Below are 19535 nucleotides of genomic sequence, written 5' to 3'. Positions count from 1 at the left end.
TATTTTGTTAGGCACTCTATAGTAATAACTCATCTAGTGTTCCCAACAACCTTATTTATTCTCATTTTAGAGGAGCAAACTGAGGCACAAACAGGTTAAGTAATTTGTCCAATGTCAAGAGCTATTAAATTGTACAGTCAAGCTATAATCAGCCAGTTGGATTACAGCTAAACACACTGTCTCACTGTGTAGTGGAATTTATTTAAGCCATTTCCAACTGGTGTGCATTTATTTGTTTAGTGTTTTGTTACTAATGTCACCACTGCTATTGCAAAAAATGCTTCCAATAAACATTTTGTACTTATTTCCTAATTCTAGCAACAATACTGGGTCAGAGGGTAGGTACATTTTAAATTCCTTTTAAGTCTCAATTCAGTGACATTCCCAACTAGCTCTTGTATTCCTAACTGCCTAATTTATTTTAACACAGTAGAATCTACCACATATCACAAACTATATTCTTATATATATTTTTAAAGAGTATTAAAGTTATTTTAATATATTTTAGAAAATTTTCCATCAAAATATCTCATACCAAATTGCAGGTGAAAATATAAATGCCGACATTACAGATGAATTAAAATAGCAATATGAAATAATTATAAAAAATATTAAAGTGAAATAGAATTTTTATATCTATAAAGAGTTTATTAAGAGTAAAAACTCTGAACTATAGATTTGACTACATAAAAATCTACAACTTAGTATAGTAAAAAAGACCATAGACAAAATTAAAAGCCAAATGCCAGTACAGGGAACATATATGACATACCGAATGATTAATATCACTAAAAATAAAAATATATATCAAGAAATGGACAAAGTCCATAATTTGAAAGTTAACAGAATAGAAATGGCTAGTAAATATGTGAAATATTATTTACACTGGTGTTTATCAGGGAAATAGAATATAAAGTAATTCCGAGTACTACTTATTGGTCATATTGGCAAAAATTTGTAAAGATTTGCAACATCTATTATTGGAAGAATGTAGTAAAAGGGGAATTTTCATATATTGATGGGAATGTAAAACCATCACTTTTACATTTTTTTTTTTGTTTTTGGCGTTTATGTGAACTTTTAGGAAAGTTTTTAGAGTATATTTGATAGAAAAATTCGATACCACATCAGTATAAAATGTTACAGTTTCTCTAATATGGAAAACTGAAGCCATTTATATAAAGAATTAGGGAGACTGCTCTACTCTGACAACAGAAAGATCACGAAAACATTCTGTTCAATGAAAAACCTCAAATTGCAGAATATACAATGTACAAGGCTCTCACCTTGTTATAAAAACAAAACAAAACCAGACATGCAAATATATTTAAACACATAGAAAAGGTACTGACAAGTTGTACTCCAGCTGTTTACAACATAGTTATATAAAGCAATCAAGAAATGGCTGTTTCTTGAGAGGGAGTAGCAAGGGAATAAATTGAAGTGGAACTCCCACCTTCAGTTTAGTAAATTTTCCATACTCTGAATTTTTTATAAGACTATTAAAGTATGACTTTTGAAACTAAAAAACAATACGAGGTCCATTACTATGCTTCACTGAGTGAAAAAAATGCAAATTACAAATGTGTGTATAGCAGTCTCACTTTCATTAAAAACAAAATGAACACATAATTCTATAATATGTAAAATTTTACTATGTTGATGCATTACTCTTATACTTAAAGGATAGTTTTAAAAAAATGTTTTGATGCTTAAAATGGCAAATTCCAGTTAGGAAAAATGGCATCCTGAAAAAGTGATTTTCCTGACAGTGCCAATCAAGTGAGTATTGATTATTTCTTGTAAGTATTATTTTAAGACTCAGAGTTCTCCTTTGTCTAGCTGCCTTTAGGATTTTTTAGAGACGTTGCTGATAATTTTATATTTCTATTTATATATTACATCCTGAAATTACTGATTTGTACATCAGTACTATATTGTAAAACTGATTCTTATTTGGAAAAAAACTGTTATTCCCAGACCTGGGATCAGGCTAGTTCAGTGGGTTCCCTCCAATAGGTAATCGGAGTAGCTATTTCACTAGTCACAGTTAGGAAGTGGCAAAGCACTCAAGAGCATGCCATCTGAGCACAGCTATGTAAATCAGGTATTTGAGAACTCAGAGAATTTTATCATAATGATATGTAAGAATCTGACTAAGTCTGAGAATCATTAATTCACTCATGATCCTTTACATTACTTTTTAAAAAATTAGCTTTGTTGAGTTCTAATTTACATATTAATATTTTATCAAACATTCCCATTAGAATACACAAAATATTTACTTTAAATACTGTAACTAGAGAGATGAATGTTACATGATAGTTAGAAACACAAGTGTGGGGGCCAAAGAGACCTGGATTTGAATTCTAGCTGTCTCTTACTAGCTTTGTGACCTTGGGCAGATTACTTAACCCTTGTAGGCTTCTTTCCTTGTAAGTAAAATATGTACAATATCACCAAAACTGCAGGGATTTTGTTAGGCTCAAATGAAAAATAATGTATTAAATAATAGTTATCAATTAATAAATGCATGTATTTGTTGATCATGAGCACACTGAGATGCTCACAATTCCAGAAGCATGTGGGAACTAAAGGAAACAGTTTGTTTACTCCACAATGAAATGAAGATTATATCTAGCCCTCAGCACATCTGTAGTAGAAGCACTGAACAAATTGTCTGATGTCCTCCAAGACCCCAAGATGTCATGTATTGAGATTATATGGACCTGTTGCTATTATGGACACAACATGCAACTGATCGTATTTTTCAGTATTTGGTCCAATAATTGACTAAAGTGCTAATAAATCATAAAAGCAGGCAAACAAATTTTTTAAAAAAATTAATTACATATTACTTTTTAGGTGCATATGGCACTCAGCGGACTTCTTTATAGATCATCAGTCTTCTACACATCACTACATTTGTGTACTTTCTTAGTATTTAATACCAACTTTTTGGAACTCCTCAAATGTTTTTAATTGTGTTTTTAACTAAACTGCTTGGGTGCAGACAACTAAAACCTATTTTTAATTCTCTCACTCAAAACACAGTCATAGTATATGATTCCATTCATGTGAGGTTCAAGAACAGGCAATACTAATTGGTAGTCGCAGAGGCAAAAAGTAGTTATTTTGTGGGATACTGCCTGGGAAAGGCATGTGGTAGGCCTTACGGGGTGCTGGTATCATGCTATGCAATATATGTTCTGGGTGATTACAAAGTATATACATCTGCAAATATTCATCTGTAGTTTAAAATTTGTTCATTTTATTGTATGTAACACTCAATAAAAAAAAAAAAAACTACAGTTACTCAGTCCAAAAGATTTATGGCATTCTCTCATTGAAATTCATCATCTTTTGTCCTCAAATTGCCTTCTTCCTTTATAGCACTGCACAAAATCCCTCATTTGCATTTCTAAAACCAATCCTGCCTGATTTCAACCATCCCAAAGATATACTTTTCTAAGTAGTCCTATGTTGTAAGAATTAAATAAGTTTCCATTTTAAAAAATAATTGAAAGCAAAGACTGTGCCTTTTGGATGCCTTCATCAATATAAATGATGACACACATGCTTTCATTCTCTTTTACCTCCTCAATCTGCAGGCTTCCACTACTACTTGCAACCCCTCACTCCCTCTAACAAATTTACTGACTAGGAAGAAATTGGTATTCTTTCTAAAATAATGATTTGTTCATTTTGTTAACATATTCGGAAACAAATGACTCCACAGTGCACTACTCTAAATTCCTCTGTCCGACATTTAATACAGTGTGATCCTGAAGTTCCTTGGAGGTCTCTCCCCTATATTTGGCTCAACTGGTTTGTTCATGTTCTGCTTTTCTTTTGCCACATGTTCTTTGTCAATATCACGTTTTTCTGCTTAGATTGCCTTTTCTTCCCATCAAAATCCTAGCCACTGGAACTTAAAAGCTTAATTCACAAACTTACTTCCCCAACCCATAATTTGAATATACCCTATCTGGAATTGTTTTGTCTTCTGAATCCCTACAACATTATTTCCTACAACATTCATTTAGCATTTATATATTACCTCCTTAAATATAGTAACTGTGTTTTTCAATTAGCCTGTAAACTACTTAAGAGTAAGGGTTATCTTTTTTCTGGGTATCTCTCAAATGCAATTATAGTATATAAGTACTGACATAAAAGTTACAAAGTATGTGACCTTAGATGTTCCTAACCTTATTGTGCCATAATGCCTTCATCCTTGAAACATGAGTAATAACAATTCATCTCAAGGGTTGTAGTGAGAATTAAATGAGTTTCCAAGGTTAAAGTGTGCGAAATAGTTCTGAGCATATAGTAAACATGATATGAAGTATTTGCTTTCATTATCATCACCCAAGAATTTAAAAGACCAGGAGTGAACTGAATTAGAAGAATACCTAATTCATGTTGGGGATGTAATGGAAAGAAATTTGAAAAAGCTTCTTAAAGAAGTAAGTCATTGAAGGAGAAAGGTAGAGAGGCAAAGGGACTGGCATATGCAAAGCAGAGAGTGGGTTTTAAGTAATCTGACAAAAGTAAAATGTCTCAACTAAACAGTGGTGTTTTTCAAAGAATACCCAAATAAGAAACTAAATACTAAAAAAAGGTCCGGTACCTGCAAAGCAAAGAACTGAGCTCAGTTAAGATACTGTCCCTTTCTGACTCTTCCTGAGCAAAGAGCCAGTCATCTTCTTTACTGATGCAACAGTTAACACTAGACATGTTGATGTGCACATGACACTTTGATGGAGATTTCATGGAGGTTTTTTTTTTTTTAACTTGACTACTCCTGACCTATGTAATCCATTTATTCACTATCAAAAAGACACAGGCATACAGTCCATGTTCTCACATTGAGCCCTTAGTCAGAGACTCACCTGATCCAGGAGTAATAAGAGGCCCTTCTAATTCAAGTGCCTCATCTTCGGACTGGTCATCTAGCTTTTTCTTTTTTTTCTTTGTTGGATCTCTTGGCTTTTTCAAGAGGGAAAGTTCTTCAGGGTGTCTGATATCTATTAAGATAAAAAAAAATTACTAAAATAACAGAAAATTTAAACACTTTACAGTTGGTAAATCCATCTATTAATTCATTGCAAAATAAGAATGTGCATTTCCTTCTGTGTATGTGTTTGTTTCATCAGATATTAATGCCATGCAAAACACAAATATGATATTTTATTTAATAATCTAAAGCACTCAATTCAGAACTATATAATAAATGTAGTGACAGCAAAGTGGAAAGATAATGATCTAGAGTACAAAGAGAAAATTATTAGAATTCTTAGTTATATGTATTTTTTAATCTAAAGATATATATTTTAATATCTTTTATCTAAAGGAAATTACACTTTATATTATATGGTAGCCCTCATTTATTCTGCATGTAAAGTGAATGTAATGAAAATACTTTCATGTTACCAAATCTCAAAATTATAATTGATACAAACTTTTCTGACTTGTATCAAATGGCTACAACTTTCTGTATTTATCCTATTTTCATGTGAAGAATCTGATGAGGCAAAATAGTTCAATGAAAGTAATGATGAATTAAAGACAACCCAAATAGGTATATATTACATTATATATTATATATAATACATAATACATACCATGTCCATGAATTGCACGAATTGTTGGTCAATTCTCCCCAAACTGAGCTAAAGATTCAATGGAATCCTAGTCAAAATTCCAACTTGCTCTTTTGTACAAGTTGATTGTAAAATTTATATGGAAATGAGAACAATCCTAGAGTAGTCAAAGCAATTTTTAAAAAGAATAAAGTCAGGGGACTTATACTACCTGATTTCAAGACATCATAAAGCTACCACAATCAAGACGGTATAATGATTGGCTAAATAATGACAGACATCTAAATGAATGGAATAGAAGTGAGTAACCAGCCACAGACCCATATATAGGAGGTCAATTATTTTGAACAAAAGTGCCATGGCATTTCAAGGGGAAATGAAAATCTTTTCAACAAATAGTGTTGAACAAGACAGCCATGTATATTTTAAAAAGAACATTATTCCTTACTTAACACAATATACAAAAATTAATTCTGAGTGGATCATAGACCTAAAAGAAAATATAAGTAGACAAATATTTCTTAGATAGGGGACACACACACATAATCCCCACAAAAAATGTCTTTTATTTTTTTTAAATAAGCCCAAAACAAAAACCTGCTCTTTGAAAGATACTGCTGTGAAAACAAAAAGGCAAGCTGTACATGAGACAAAATATTCACAAACATCTGACAATGGACTTGTATCCAAAATACATAAAGAACCCAACAACTCAGTAATAAGTAGACCAATGAGGTAATGATTTGGACAAGCGCTTCACCAAAGAATGCATAAGAATGGCTAAACAACACATGAAGAGATGCCCAACGTTACTGGTCAGGAACATACAAAGTAAAACCACGAGATGGCATTACCGATCAGAGTGGCCAACATTAATAAGTCTGATAATACCCTGTGCTGATGAGAATGTGGAGGAGTAACTGGAACTCTCATTCCTAGCTGGTGGGAATGTGAATGTGAAGTGAATCAATTTTTTTTAAAAGTTTGGCAGTTTCTTATAAAATTAAACATATACAACTCAAATATTCGCTCCTAGTTATTTACTCAAGACAATGAGAAGCACATTTGTAATAGCTTTATACATAAAAGCCCAAACTGGAAATCACCCAAATGGATAAACAAAATGTTATATTTTCATGTCTGTGGTATACTCATGCAATGGAACACAACTCATCAGTAAAAATAAACTATCGATACATGCTATAATATGAATGTATCTCCAAACCATTCTACTAAGTACAAGAATCCAATTATAAAGTGTATATACTGTATGATTCCATTTATAAAATTCCAAAAAGTGACAACGAATCTATAGTGACAGAGCAGATCAATGGCTATCTGGCTCAAGTTTAAGGGTAGACGGGAATTTCTGAATCCTGATTATGATAGTTTCACAGATGTAAATATTTATCAAAACTCGAACTGTACACTTTAAACAGGTACCATTTACTTTGGTTATACCAAAATAAAGTTAATTTAAAAACAAAGAGCTTAAAGGGATAGAGAGCCAAGAAAAAAAAAAAAGAGGGGAGAAGCACTGAGTCTATGTATTATAATGTTTGGCAGCAATGCACTGTGTGTCAGTGTATAAACAGAGTAGATAACAAAATACAAATCACTGCAGAACCTGTACTGCTATAGAGTGCTAGGTTACTGATCAAAGTATTACATGTGGCAGTTTGTACTTTCAGGAGTCCAAAACATCCACTAGATTCAATCCAATATTACAAATTCAGGAAGCTTTTTATTTGTAGGGGACCTACGACTAGGATGGATCATACTGCTACAGGGCTGATGGGGCAAAATCTGAGGGAGAAGCATATAGCCAAACTACCTGGATACAGTCTCGGCTCCACTATTTATTAGCTGTGTGACTTTAGGCAAGCTACTCAGCCTGTCAGTGTCTGAGTTTCCTCATCTGCAAAATGAGAATAATAGTACACCTCAAGAGGTTGTTGTGAAAATTAAATGATTCTTAAGGGTAAAGTCCTTTGAACAGGGAAGGCACATAACAAGTACTTGTAAGTATTAGGTATTAATGCTTTTCTCTAATTTAAAAAATTATACAATCATTTGGCAATTACAAAAGTATAAATAATCAAGTCCTTTAAAACTTGTTCTTGAAAAATAGAATATGACTATGTAAATAGTGATCATTTTAACAGATGTATAAAACTGTGTAAATATGTAATTTAACCATTCTTCTAATAATAAACCCATTATAAATAATGGTTCTATGAACATCTACATACATATTTTTCCACATTTCAGAAATTCATTGGAGTGGAATTACTGAATCAAAGGTTATAATTTTAAGGCAAAAGTGGAGCAAGATGAGCACAAATGTTATTTTTTAAAGCTTTACTTGGTATGATTATCTACAAAGAACCAAATCATCATTTCCTACCTAGACTACTTTGAAAATAAACAAGATTTAACATTCTAAGAGACCTAATGATGTATGAGTTGTACTTTCAATTATCAGTGTACCCTCAGTTTTAAATGCCATCACTGCCCATGTTGAGGGGAGCGGGGGGCGGGGGAAGCATTACGAAAATCTAAGCCTCTGAATAATCAGTTGTCTGTAATGCTTTAGTACTAAGTGGAAGTAGGGTGGTGGTGGTGGTAATCGCTCTCTCCACCCATTCAGTCCCCCAAAGTAAATCATGTAATGATACGTGGTGAAAAAGCTAAAAAGTACAAGACACAAAATGAATCACACCTGAGAGATACGAGACACTTCTAACACAATTCGCCATTGTCAAGTTTAATAGAAGAGAGAAAAAACAAGCATGTATAATTTAAAAGGCCTCCCAAATGTTTCTGTTGTGACTCTTCTATTTGAGAATCACTGCATGACATGATTCATCCTTTGAGATTTTTTTCTTAGGTTATTTCCTGTCTAGCTCACAAACCAGATATTAATGTTAGTAGAAGAATGAATATTTAAACTAGCTTTTAGTCAGTCATAAGCAGATGAAGCAGTTCTTAATTCTATGTGCCCATGAGAATTGCCTGCGAAGTTAAAAATAACATTAAAAATAATGCTTGGATCACATTCCCTGATGCCCTTAGTGGCTCAGAGCTTCCAGCAGCTTGTTTTATAAAAACTCTCACAATGGATATTAACTAGACTTATTGTGATCATTTCACAAGATATACAAATTCTGAATCATTCTGTTGTACACCTAAAACTAATATAATGTTACATGTCAATTATATTTCAATTTAAAAAAAAACTCTATAGGTAATTCTGATTCCAACTTCTTGAGAACTAGCAGCTTAGGCGAGGGTGGAGAAGCATGACACACCTTATTTCTCCGAGTAACCACTGCTGCACATGAACTCTATGAATAAGTGGTTTTCATTTCAACAATAACAAATAAGGAAGGTAAGCCTACCCCATCATTAAGAGACTAATTATTTCATTGATATAGGAATTTAGGACTTATTTGTTTTCTCTGCCTTGTATCAAGAAGGAACTAAACTAGTGAATTTAGCAATCTGAATCACATGTTTAGTAAGAGTGGGCCTGGTGAAATGTTTAACTAGGGTTTATACTAAAATAAGCTTTATACTAAAATAAAATACACCCAGAAGATTGAGAAATAAAAACTTTAAAATAAGTAAACCAAAATACAATGTTATTTTTCAATTATGCTAAATTTTATAGTTCAATAATAAAGACAAACTAGCACTTCAGTCACTACACAAAGCAATGACCCAGGACCTCTTTATAACAGAAACATATACTAAATAGCAATGAAATTTAATGTTCAAAATCAATATAATGTTATCAAGACAAATCTAATGAGAGAGACTACATAAATGCTATACATATCAAAAACTACGGGGCTGAGGAAGTGGGATACAGGAGCAGAGAAGGGTTCTCAGGAAAGATAACATTCAGATTTTACTTTGAAAATAAATTTTTCTCAAGTTTCTGGTTAAACATGTATATTGAGCTTGTGCATTTATTTCACTCCTTTATAAAGACATACAAAAAAAAAAAAGAAAGAAAGAAATGAACTTATAAGGACAAAGAAAAAGGAGAAAACATCAGATAAGAAATGTCAGAAAAAATCTGGGATACAGAAGCCAGATGGCAGACTAGTAAATGACATAGCAGAGTGCAGAAATATAAAATCAAGGTGTTTGATGAAGGAAATACCAATGGGAAACATGCTGATACACTGTGCTGAACATCAAGCATAACCAAGCAGTGAAAACAGAGAAACATGGAAAATGAATCCTGCTCCGGTGTCCCTTTCCTGCTCCTTACTGGATTAAACCTACCCCTCAGATACACATCCTTGAGGATTCCTTAGAGGAGAACCTTAATATCTCTACAGAAAAAATCTTTTAAATATAACATCTGAAAAAGCTTGCTCAATGTTCGAGTACCCTACAGAGAGGTAACAAACTAAACCCCATTCAGCACAGAGCTTCCTATTCCTATGGGATATTTTTAGTGCCCCATCATTAAATGTAAGAATGGACGGTAAATGATTGACAGACGTTTGAGAAAGGCTTCTGTGGTAGGTAAAATTCTAGAGATATCCCCTTAAAATTCCTGTCCCTGGGTATACTATAATAACACTATTCTAGAGACTGTTGTGAAGAGACTTTGCAAATGGAATTAAAGCTACTAATCAAGTGATTTTAGGGAGATTATCCTGGATTCTTTAGGTAGGTATAATGTAATCACACGAGGTTTTCCAAACAAAAGAGGAAGGAAGAAGAGGGAAGCAGAGAAGAGATGAAACAGAAGGACCGTCAGATAGACCTGAAGAGTAAGAAGGATTGGATTGGCTTTGAAGATGGAGAAAGGGGGCCATAAGTCAAGAAATTTGGGAGGCCTCTAGAAGCTGAGAATGATCGTTGACAGACAAACCAGGAAGAACCTCAGTCCTGCAAGCACATTGGAACCAAATTCTACGATGTAGAATTCTTTCTCAGAGCCTTGAGGAAAAAACACACTCCTGCTGACACCTTAATTTCAGCCTTATAAACCTCTAAGTAGAGGACCCAGATGAGCTGGGACTTTTAACCTACAGAAACTGTGACATATTAAATTTGTATTGTTTTAAGCTGCTAAGTTTATGATAATTTGTTATGGCATCAATGGAAAACTCCCAGAGATTCTAACACGAAAGAGACCAAATGAAAAGAAAAACTCAGGGAAATAGCACTAATACAGAGAATAGAAGAATAAAACAAAACAAAAACCTCTCAATTACAATTCTCAGAAAGATAAGAAATGACATCTATGAGAAATGAACAGGATGTTTTACAAAGAACAACCAGACATTAAGGAAGAGATCTTGGACATTAACAATGGGGATAGGATCCTTTCTCTTTTTTTTAAAAAACTATTTTGTTGAGGTTTAACTCATATAAAGTCCACAAATCTTCAATGTATTCATGAACACCTGGGTAACAAATATCCAGATCAAAATATAAAACACTGAAAATTAAAATTTGATATCCACAATAAAATTCAATTGAAGAGATATAAAGTTAGGTAGAGGATCAATCCAAGAACAAAGTCTGACTAATTACTAGTAACAGAACAGAGAAAACAAGGGGAGGAATTAGGGCACATTATCATGAAATTTCAAAATGGCAGGAAAAACAAAAGATCCTAAAAATTTCCAGAGAGAAAAAGCAATCTACAAAGAAAGGATGAAAAATAAAAATTAAGAACACTATCAGCACTATCAATAACAACACTGGAAGCTAAAACACAACTGAACCATAACTTCCCAATTATGAGAGAAAATAATTTTCAACCCAACAATTCCATCAAAAGGCAAAATAAAGACCTTTTTAAATATAACATCTCAAAAATTTATGTCCCATTTTCTTAGTACACTGATGGAGGATATAGTCCACCAAAATAAAGAAGCGAATCACCACTGAGGCAAATGAACGGATCAAATATGAGAGAGAAGACATTTCCCTGGACAAAGATTAAGGGAAATCCCAGAGCTATGACTGTACATATTGGCCTAAAAACATCCACCCCAGATTATTGGAGCAGGATGACGGAGGGGCTTCAGAGTGTCTTTAGGAAGAAAAAAAGGGGGAAGAGATTTTATCAAATAATGTATTTGATCATGAAAATTACAGAGAATGTGGAATAGCAAAGAATCAGCAAGAGACACAAGATGGAAACTAAGCAAATGATAAAAACATATGAGATAGGAAAAGTAACAGTGTATACACTTTGGTTCAGCAGGTAAAAACATACACCCTGTTAAAACAATGTATTCAATGATACTGATTTAACTAAAAATTATAATAGGGGGAAAAAAGTTGAGTAAAAAGTGAACAGATATCTAAAACTGATAAATCAAGAAATAACAGTATAAGCACATTATTTAGAATTATGAAACAAAGTCAAGCACTAAAAGAGTAGAAAGTGGGAGGTGATATTATCAGGAGCTGGGAGAAACCGCAAAAAAGTGGTTTTAACCTTTCATCTATTGCTTTAATAAAAATTTGAAAAATGTTTCTGCTTACTGTGTAAAGAATGTATTGGAATGAAAAGAATGAATAAAAGAGACTGTTTAGGAAGGTTTTGGAACAATCTAGGGTAGAGATGGTGGTGATGTGGTCTTACTAGAGCAGTAGGGGTAGGAGAGATTGAAAGATGTGAAAGATTCAAGATATATCATAGAGGCAAAATTAGCACTTTTAGGTGACTAATGAAATGTGTAGGTGAGGAAGAGTAGTGCTAAGGATGACTCCCAAGTTTCTTGTTTGTGTATCTGGGATGGTGGTACCTTTTGCTGCTATGGAAACTTCTAAAGAGAAGAGTAGAGAGGAAGGAGCACAGGAATCTGGGAAAGAATGCCATGCGCTCAGTTTTGAACATGTTCAATTTTAAATTTCTGTGAAAGAAATGGTCTTCTAATAAGTAATGCTTCAATGAGCACATGATGGTTTTCAAAAAAGGTATAATGCTGGAAAAAAAATCAAGGATAAATTAAAAATGGGAGGTCTCAACTAAGATGGAGTAACAGGGACTTGATTTATTTTCCTGTTTTATTTAACCAATAAGAAAGGAAAAGAAAACAAAGGTTTTCAGACCTCAGACAACGAGGAGCACAGGAGAGAAGAGACAAAAACAGAAGGAGCCCTTTAGGTGTACCAGCCTACTGCCCAGAATTGAACAGGGCGAGAAGAGGGCAAACAGTCAGGTCTTACTGCACTGAGAGATCTGAGACAGAGTTCAGGGAGGCCAAGAAATCGCTAGAATTTGTGGATTGGAGTACTGGAGAAAAGGGAGCTCCACCAAGAGCACTCTGGAGATGTGCAATTTATCTGCTAGCGTCTGGCTGAATACTGATCTATACATTTGTGAGAGAAAGGCCTCCTAATACACAGGGTATTTAGAGGAATTCCCAGAAGGAAATTAGTCTTAGACTAATGGTGGCTCTGGACCTACCCTAATAAAACTTAAAAGCAAGCACCAAAATGATGCAACTGATTCTAATTTGATGGTTGACCAGAAAAAAAGGCTAACACTACTTAAAAGAAATCCAGCCACCAATGATGTAAAATGTAATAGAGTCCAGTATTCAATGAAAAATTACCAGGCATAAAAGAGGCAGGAAAATATGACCCATTACCAGGAGTAAAGGGAAAAAAAGAAAGCAACAGAAGCAAAAATAACTACAATGATAAAAACAGTAATTAAAGATATTAACATAGCTATTATAAATATAGTTTGCATGTTAAAGCAGAAGAAAGCATAACATAATGAGAAAAATGAAAGATTTACGTATTTTTAAACGGCCAAAAATCAAACTTCTAGTGATGAAAAATACATCTAAAATGAAAAATACACTAGGTGGGATTAAGAACAGATAAGCAGAAGAGATCAATGAACTTAAAATGAAGCACAGAGAATAAAGACTGAAAAAAGAAACACAGCATCAATGACCTTTGGAACAATAATCAGTCTAATATACATGAAACTAGAGTCCCATAAAAGATGAGAGGTGTGGGAAGGGACGCTTTATCTGAAGAACTAATGACTGAAAATTATCCAGATTTGATGAAGACCATAAACCTATAGATCAAAGAAACACAATAAACATAGAGCAGAATAAACACATAAAGAAAACTATGCCAAACACATCAGAATTAAATTGCTAAAACTCAGGATAAATTCCTAAAAGGTTAACAGAAAACATACATAGGAACAAATAAAAGAGCAATAACAGACTTCTCTGAAATGACACAAACCACAGGATGATAGAAAGACATCTGTAAATTACTGGAAGGGGTGTGGGGGGGTGGTGGGGGGAGTCCAGAATTCTTCACCCAGCTGCAATATCAAAAATTAAGGCAAAAATCACAATTTTACAAACAAAAAGTGAAAAAAATCAGACCTGCACTATAAAAAGGTCATATGGAGTCCTTTGGATTGAAGAAAAAGGATACCATGTGGAAAGTATCCTCACAAAGAACACTGAAAAATGGTAAATGTGTGGGTAATCACAAAAGACCATTTTCCTTATTTTCTAATACTTTCAAAAGGCAATTATTGTTTTAGAGAAAATACCATATTGTGTGTTTTAGCAAATATGAAAGTAAAACATGACAATAGCACAAAGCACAGGAAAGAGAACTGGAATATACTGTTATAAGGTTATTATATTATGTGTGAAATGATATTATACTATTTGAACACAGACTATGCATTAAAGTCCTATGCTGTAAACAGTAGAGCAACCACTAAAAAGACAAAACAAAGATAACAGCTCTTATGGCACAGGTGGAGATAAATGTAATCATAATGACAACAACAACAACAAACCCTCAATTCAAAAGAGACAACCAAAAAAAGGAACACAAGAAAATAAAAAAAGTAAATACCATATAAAAAATACTAAGATGATAGATTTAAACTCAACCACATTGATAACCACATTAAATATAAATGTTCTAAACAGTTTAAAAAGGGCTGGGATTATCAGAATAGATAAAAAGGCAGTCCTAGTGATATGTTGTTTATAAGAAATTTAAAAACAGATTAAAAGGAACAAGATAGGAAAAGATATAGTATACAATCTGTTATCAGACAAGGTGCATTTCAAAGCAAACATTAGCAGGAATATAGAGGGTCATTTCATAGTCATAACAAGTAAATTCTTCAAGAATTTAATTCTAAATGTATATACACACTAATAAGAATATTTCAATAAAACTGATAGAAGTGAAAGGAGTAAGAACAAATCAACAATTTTAGTTGAAGATCTTAACATCCCTTTCTTATCAACCAACTTGATCTGTCATTCTTAGAACATTCCCACCCAATGAAATTATAAATTCTTTTCACATGCACATAGAAAGTTGTATGTTCTTGAGATAAACTTCACTTGATCATAATGTGTTAATCTTTTTTATACATTGGATTTAATTTGCTAAAATTGTTAAGAATTTTTGTGTCTATGAACAAAAATCAGAGATCATAAACTGGTCATAAAAATTAAAACTTTTGTTCTTCAAAAGACACAATGAAATTAAAAGATGAGCCAGACAGTAAGAAAATATTTACAAAACACATTCACTAAATTTTCTGAATCCAGCATATGCAAAAATGCTTACAACCCAGTAAGATGACAAACAACATAATTTTTTTAAGGGAGGCAAAGGATTCAGACACTATACCAAAGACTATACCTGTGGTAATTAAACACATGAAATGATGTACAATATCATTAATCATTAGGGCAGTGCAAATTGAAAGCACAAGATATTACCCCACGTCCACTAGAACAGCCAAAACTAGGAAATCTTACAAGTAGTTTGAGTTTCCATTTGTTTTTCACCTTTAGCTTTATAGAAAAAGTAACGTGTATTGTTTTTGTTTTCTTCATTGTACAGTAAGTGAGATAATACAGTATTTATCTTTCTCTGATTTATTTCATTTAGCATAATGCCCTCAAGTTCCTATTCATGTTGTCACAAATAGCAGGATTTCCTTCTTCTTTATGGCCGAATAATATTCCATTGTGTGTATGTATCTGTGTATATGAATGTATATGTATACACATATATATGCACACATACATATACACACATCTTTCATTCATCTGTTAATGGACACTTAGGTTGTTTCCAAATATTGGCTATTGTAAATAATGCTGCTATGACTACGGGGGTGCAGATATCTCTTTGACATGGTGTTTTACCCTGGTGTGGAAGGGGAGCCCAGAAGATCTAAATAAATACAGTCAACTGATCTTTGGCAAAAGAGCAAAGGCAATAGAGTGAAGAAAAGATCATTTTAATTTTTAGTGTTTTAAAAATTAAATTAGAGTAACATTTAATAACATTATGTAAGTTTCAGATGTACAACTTTATAACACAACATCTGTACACTTCATTGTGTGCTTACCACCCAAAGTCTAGTCTCCTTCCTTTTATCATTTGGCTCCCCTTTATCCTTCTCCCACCACTCTTCCTCTCTGGTAACCACCGTTCTGTTTTATCTATGAGTTTACACATTCAGGTTCTTACGTGGGCGTAAATTTAGAATCAGCTGAATACCTAAGAACACAATTGCTGAATCATATGGTAAGACTGTTTAGCTTTGTCAGAAACTGCCAACTGTTTTAAGAAACTGCCAACTATCAGATAATTTTTCAAAAAATAATGCTAGAACAAGGGGACATCCACATGCAAGAAAATGAATCTAGAACCAGACCTTACACCTTCACAAAAATTAACTTAAAATGTATCACAGACCTAAAATGTAAAATGAAAACCTTAAAATCCCTAGAAGATAACATCTAGATGACCATGGGGTTGGCAATGACTTTTTACATGCAACAAAAGCATAATACATAAAAAGAATAACTGATAAGCTGGAGTTCATTAAAATTAAATTCTGCTCTGTGAAAGAAAATGTCAAAGATAATGAAAAGACAAGCCACAGACTGAGAGAAAATATCTGCAAAAGGACAGTTATGCAAAATATTATAAAGAACTTTTAAAACCTAACAATAAGAAAACAACTAACTTGATTAAAAAATAGGCCAAAGACCTTAACAGACACCTCACCAAAGATGTACAGATGGCAAATAAGCCTATGAAAAGATGCTCCATATCATGTGTCATCAGAGAAATGCAAATTAAAATGAGATCACTATTCCTCCATTAGAATGGCCTCAATCTAGATCAATGACAATACCAAACGCCAGTGACAATTCAGAGCCACAGGAACTCTCGTTCATTGCTGGTATGAATACAAAATGGTATAACTACTTTTAAAGACAGTGTGGTGGTTTCTTAGAAAACTAAATATATTCTACCATATGATCCAACATCACACTCCTTATTATTTACCCAAAGGAGTTGAAAACATATGTTCACACAAAATTCTGCATGGGGATGTTTATAGCAGCTTTATTTATAATTGCATAACTTGGAAACAACCAAGATGTCCTTCAGTAGAATATATAAATAATCTGGTACATCTGGACAATGGAATATTTTTCAGTGCTAAAAGGAAATGAGCTATCATGCCATGAACCAAATGCATATTACTAAGTTAAAGAAGCCAATCTGAAAAGGCTACATACTATATGATTCCAACTGTACTACATTCTGGAAAAGGCAAAACTATAGAAACAATAAAGCGATTAGTAGTTGCCAAAGGTTGGGGGAGGAAGAGAATGGGCAGAGCACAGAAGATTTTTAGTGCAGAGAAACTAATCTCTGTGATAATAATAATGACAGATACATGTCATTATACATTTGTCCAAACCCACACACTGTACAACACCAAGAAGAAAGCTAATGTAAGCCAATGACTCTGGATAATAATGATGTGTCAATATAGAAATGTACCACTCTGGTGTGGGATGTTGACGGTGAGATATAGGGTAAATGGGAACTCTGTACTTTCTCAATTTTGCTGTGAACCTAAGACTACTCTAAAAAATAAAGTTTATATTATTTGTCTATTTATTAAAAATTGATAAACAGGCAATTTAAAAAAGAAACTGAGATTCGATGGCCAATAAAGATACAAAAACATACTTAACTTTATAAACTAAAATGAAATACTGTTATTTTTTCACTCAGAGATGCAAACACTAAAAACTGAAGATGAAATGGAGCGAGGCATTTTCATACATTGTAGGTTGAAATGTAAAATGGTAGAAACACTTGGGAGAACAATTTGACAGTACAATGAAATGAATCATGTATATTTAAAACACAGCAACTTTACTTTTTACTTCTGAGTGAACACTCAAGAAATTTCTGCAAACACATATAAAACTGTTTAAGAAAATACCCAAACAGCGATGGCAATAACATATATTGTTTGGGAGTATATTTACACACATAGATATAAGTACATGCATATGTGTGTGTTTATGTATTTTTAAAAGTACTGGAAGGATACACACTAAATTTATGAACAGTACAGCTACACAGTATAGTTGCTTTTTGAAGGGAAATTAGGAAAATGTGACTTAAGAACTCTACCTATATTATTTGGACTTAAAAAAGAGTTTGGCAAAATAATATCAGCTATTAATTCTAGATAATAGGAAGTAGGCATTTGTTACATAATTACTTTTAGTTTTCTGTATTTTAATTTTTTCTTAAAAATTCCATTAAACATAAAAATCATTATAATTTCAGTCATTAGATCAAAGTAGCAATGTCAACCTACCTGTATCTCCCCCTAATCTACAGCACAATAAAGTTATATATTAGTGATAAAGACAATAGTTCACATTTTCTCTGATGGTTGATATAACTGGGTCACGCAAAAGTAATCCACATTTCATTTCACAAAGCATAAACAGAATTACTACAAGAGTATTCAAATGTTAGACCGGTTAAGGAAGACAACACTTATAGTCATTTCCTTAGGAGCTGTGTAAGGCCTTCAATGAAGGAAGTGACATAATCTGCCTGAATCACTAAAATCAAAATAATAACTTATGTGAAGGAAGCACTGTAAAACTTACATCCCTCTAAAAATAATACCTGTTTCCTTCCCTGTTCCCTTCTCCTTCCCATAAATCATTAGATTCAAGTATTATAAAATAAGAAATACTGATATACCTAGATTCTTGTTTCACCTTAATTCAACATTTCTTTATCTGAAAGTAATATAAAACTTTAAAGAATAAAATAAAAATTTCATATACGCATACAAACATAGATATAGCTCATCCCAATCCCTACTCCTTGAGATAAGTAAATGTCAGTTATCAATCATACATACATCACACAACTCATACTTTCATGAAGGATTTATCTGATACTTACTAAAAGTCTTACAGATGTCAGAAACAGCTTTGAAGACTCTATCAGAAAAATTCACTTTCACTTTTACATACTTCATGTTGGGAAGTTGCAGGCGGAGGAGTTTGTGCTGGGGGGTGAACTGAAGCTTAGCATCTGCCTGAATGCCATACTTATCCAAGGTCCAATGTGTCTTAAGAAGCCAAGTTCTCTTCTTTTCCCACCAGAGAGCGTGGTCAGACCAATCTTTTTTCACATCTATAGAAAAACAACAATAAACAAAACGCTTAAAAATCAGCCAGATGTCTACGGCTATGTTACCCTGAACACACCCGATCCCGTCTGATCTCAGAAACTAAGCAGGGTCGGGCCTGGTTAGTAGCTGGATGGGAGACCACCTAGAAAGATCAGGTGCTATAGGCGTAAAAAAAAAATCACCAAGACTACCTTGAAAAAATTAAAAGCAGAAAATTAAATAATCGGATACTTAATATAAACAAATATTAAGAGTCTGTTATGTGATAAATACAAAAGAAATAATAAACAGCTGAGAAAACACACTGTCTGCCCTATATACTCTTGTATACTCTGGCCAGAGTATACAAGGTAGTTGAGGCAGAATATACAGGGCAACTAACAATGCCA

General features: G+C 33.1%; 1 protein-coding gene and 1 pseudogene across 3 annotated transcripts in view; one reads left to right on the top strand and one right to left on the bottom strand.

Moving 5' to 3' along the window:
* FERMT2 (FERM domain containing kindlin 2) overlaps window positions 1-19535 on the bottom strand; it is a 60795-nt gene that overhangs the window by 22214 nt on the left and 19046 nt on the right. For all 3 annotated transcript variants that reach the window (XM_039865104.1, XM_039865103.1, XM_039865105.1), the window contains exons 3-4: window positions 18915-19148; window positions 4896-5030 (exon numbers count right to left, since the gene is read on the bottom strand). In XM_039865104.1, the coding sequence (XP_039721038.1) occupies window positions 4896-5030; window positions 18915-19148 (369 nt within the window). The remainder of the gene's footprint in view (window positions 1-4895; window positions 5031-18914; window positions 19149-19535) is intronic.
* Window positions 19195-19313, top strand: LOC120604668 (uncharacterized; annotated as a pseudogene).

Source organism: Pteropus medius, unplaced genomic scaffold (genome assembly GCF_902729225.1).
Source record: "Pteropus medius unplaced genomic scaffold, Ma_sr-lr_union100, whole genome shotgun sequence".
Classification (NCBI taxonomy): domain Eukaryota; kingdom Metazoa; phylum Chordata; class Mammalia; order Chiroptera; family Pteropodidae; genus Pteropus; species Pteropus medius.
This window is presented reverse-complemented; position numbering and strand designations above follow the sequence as displayed.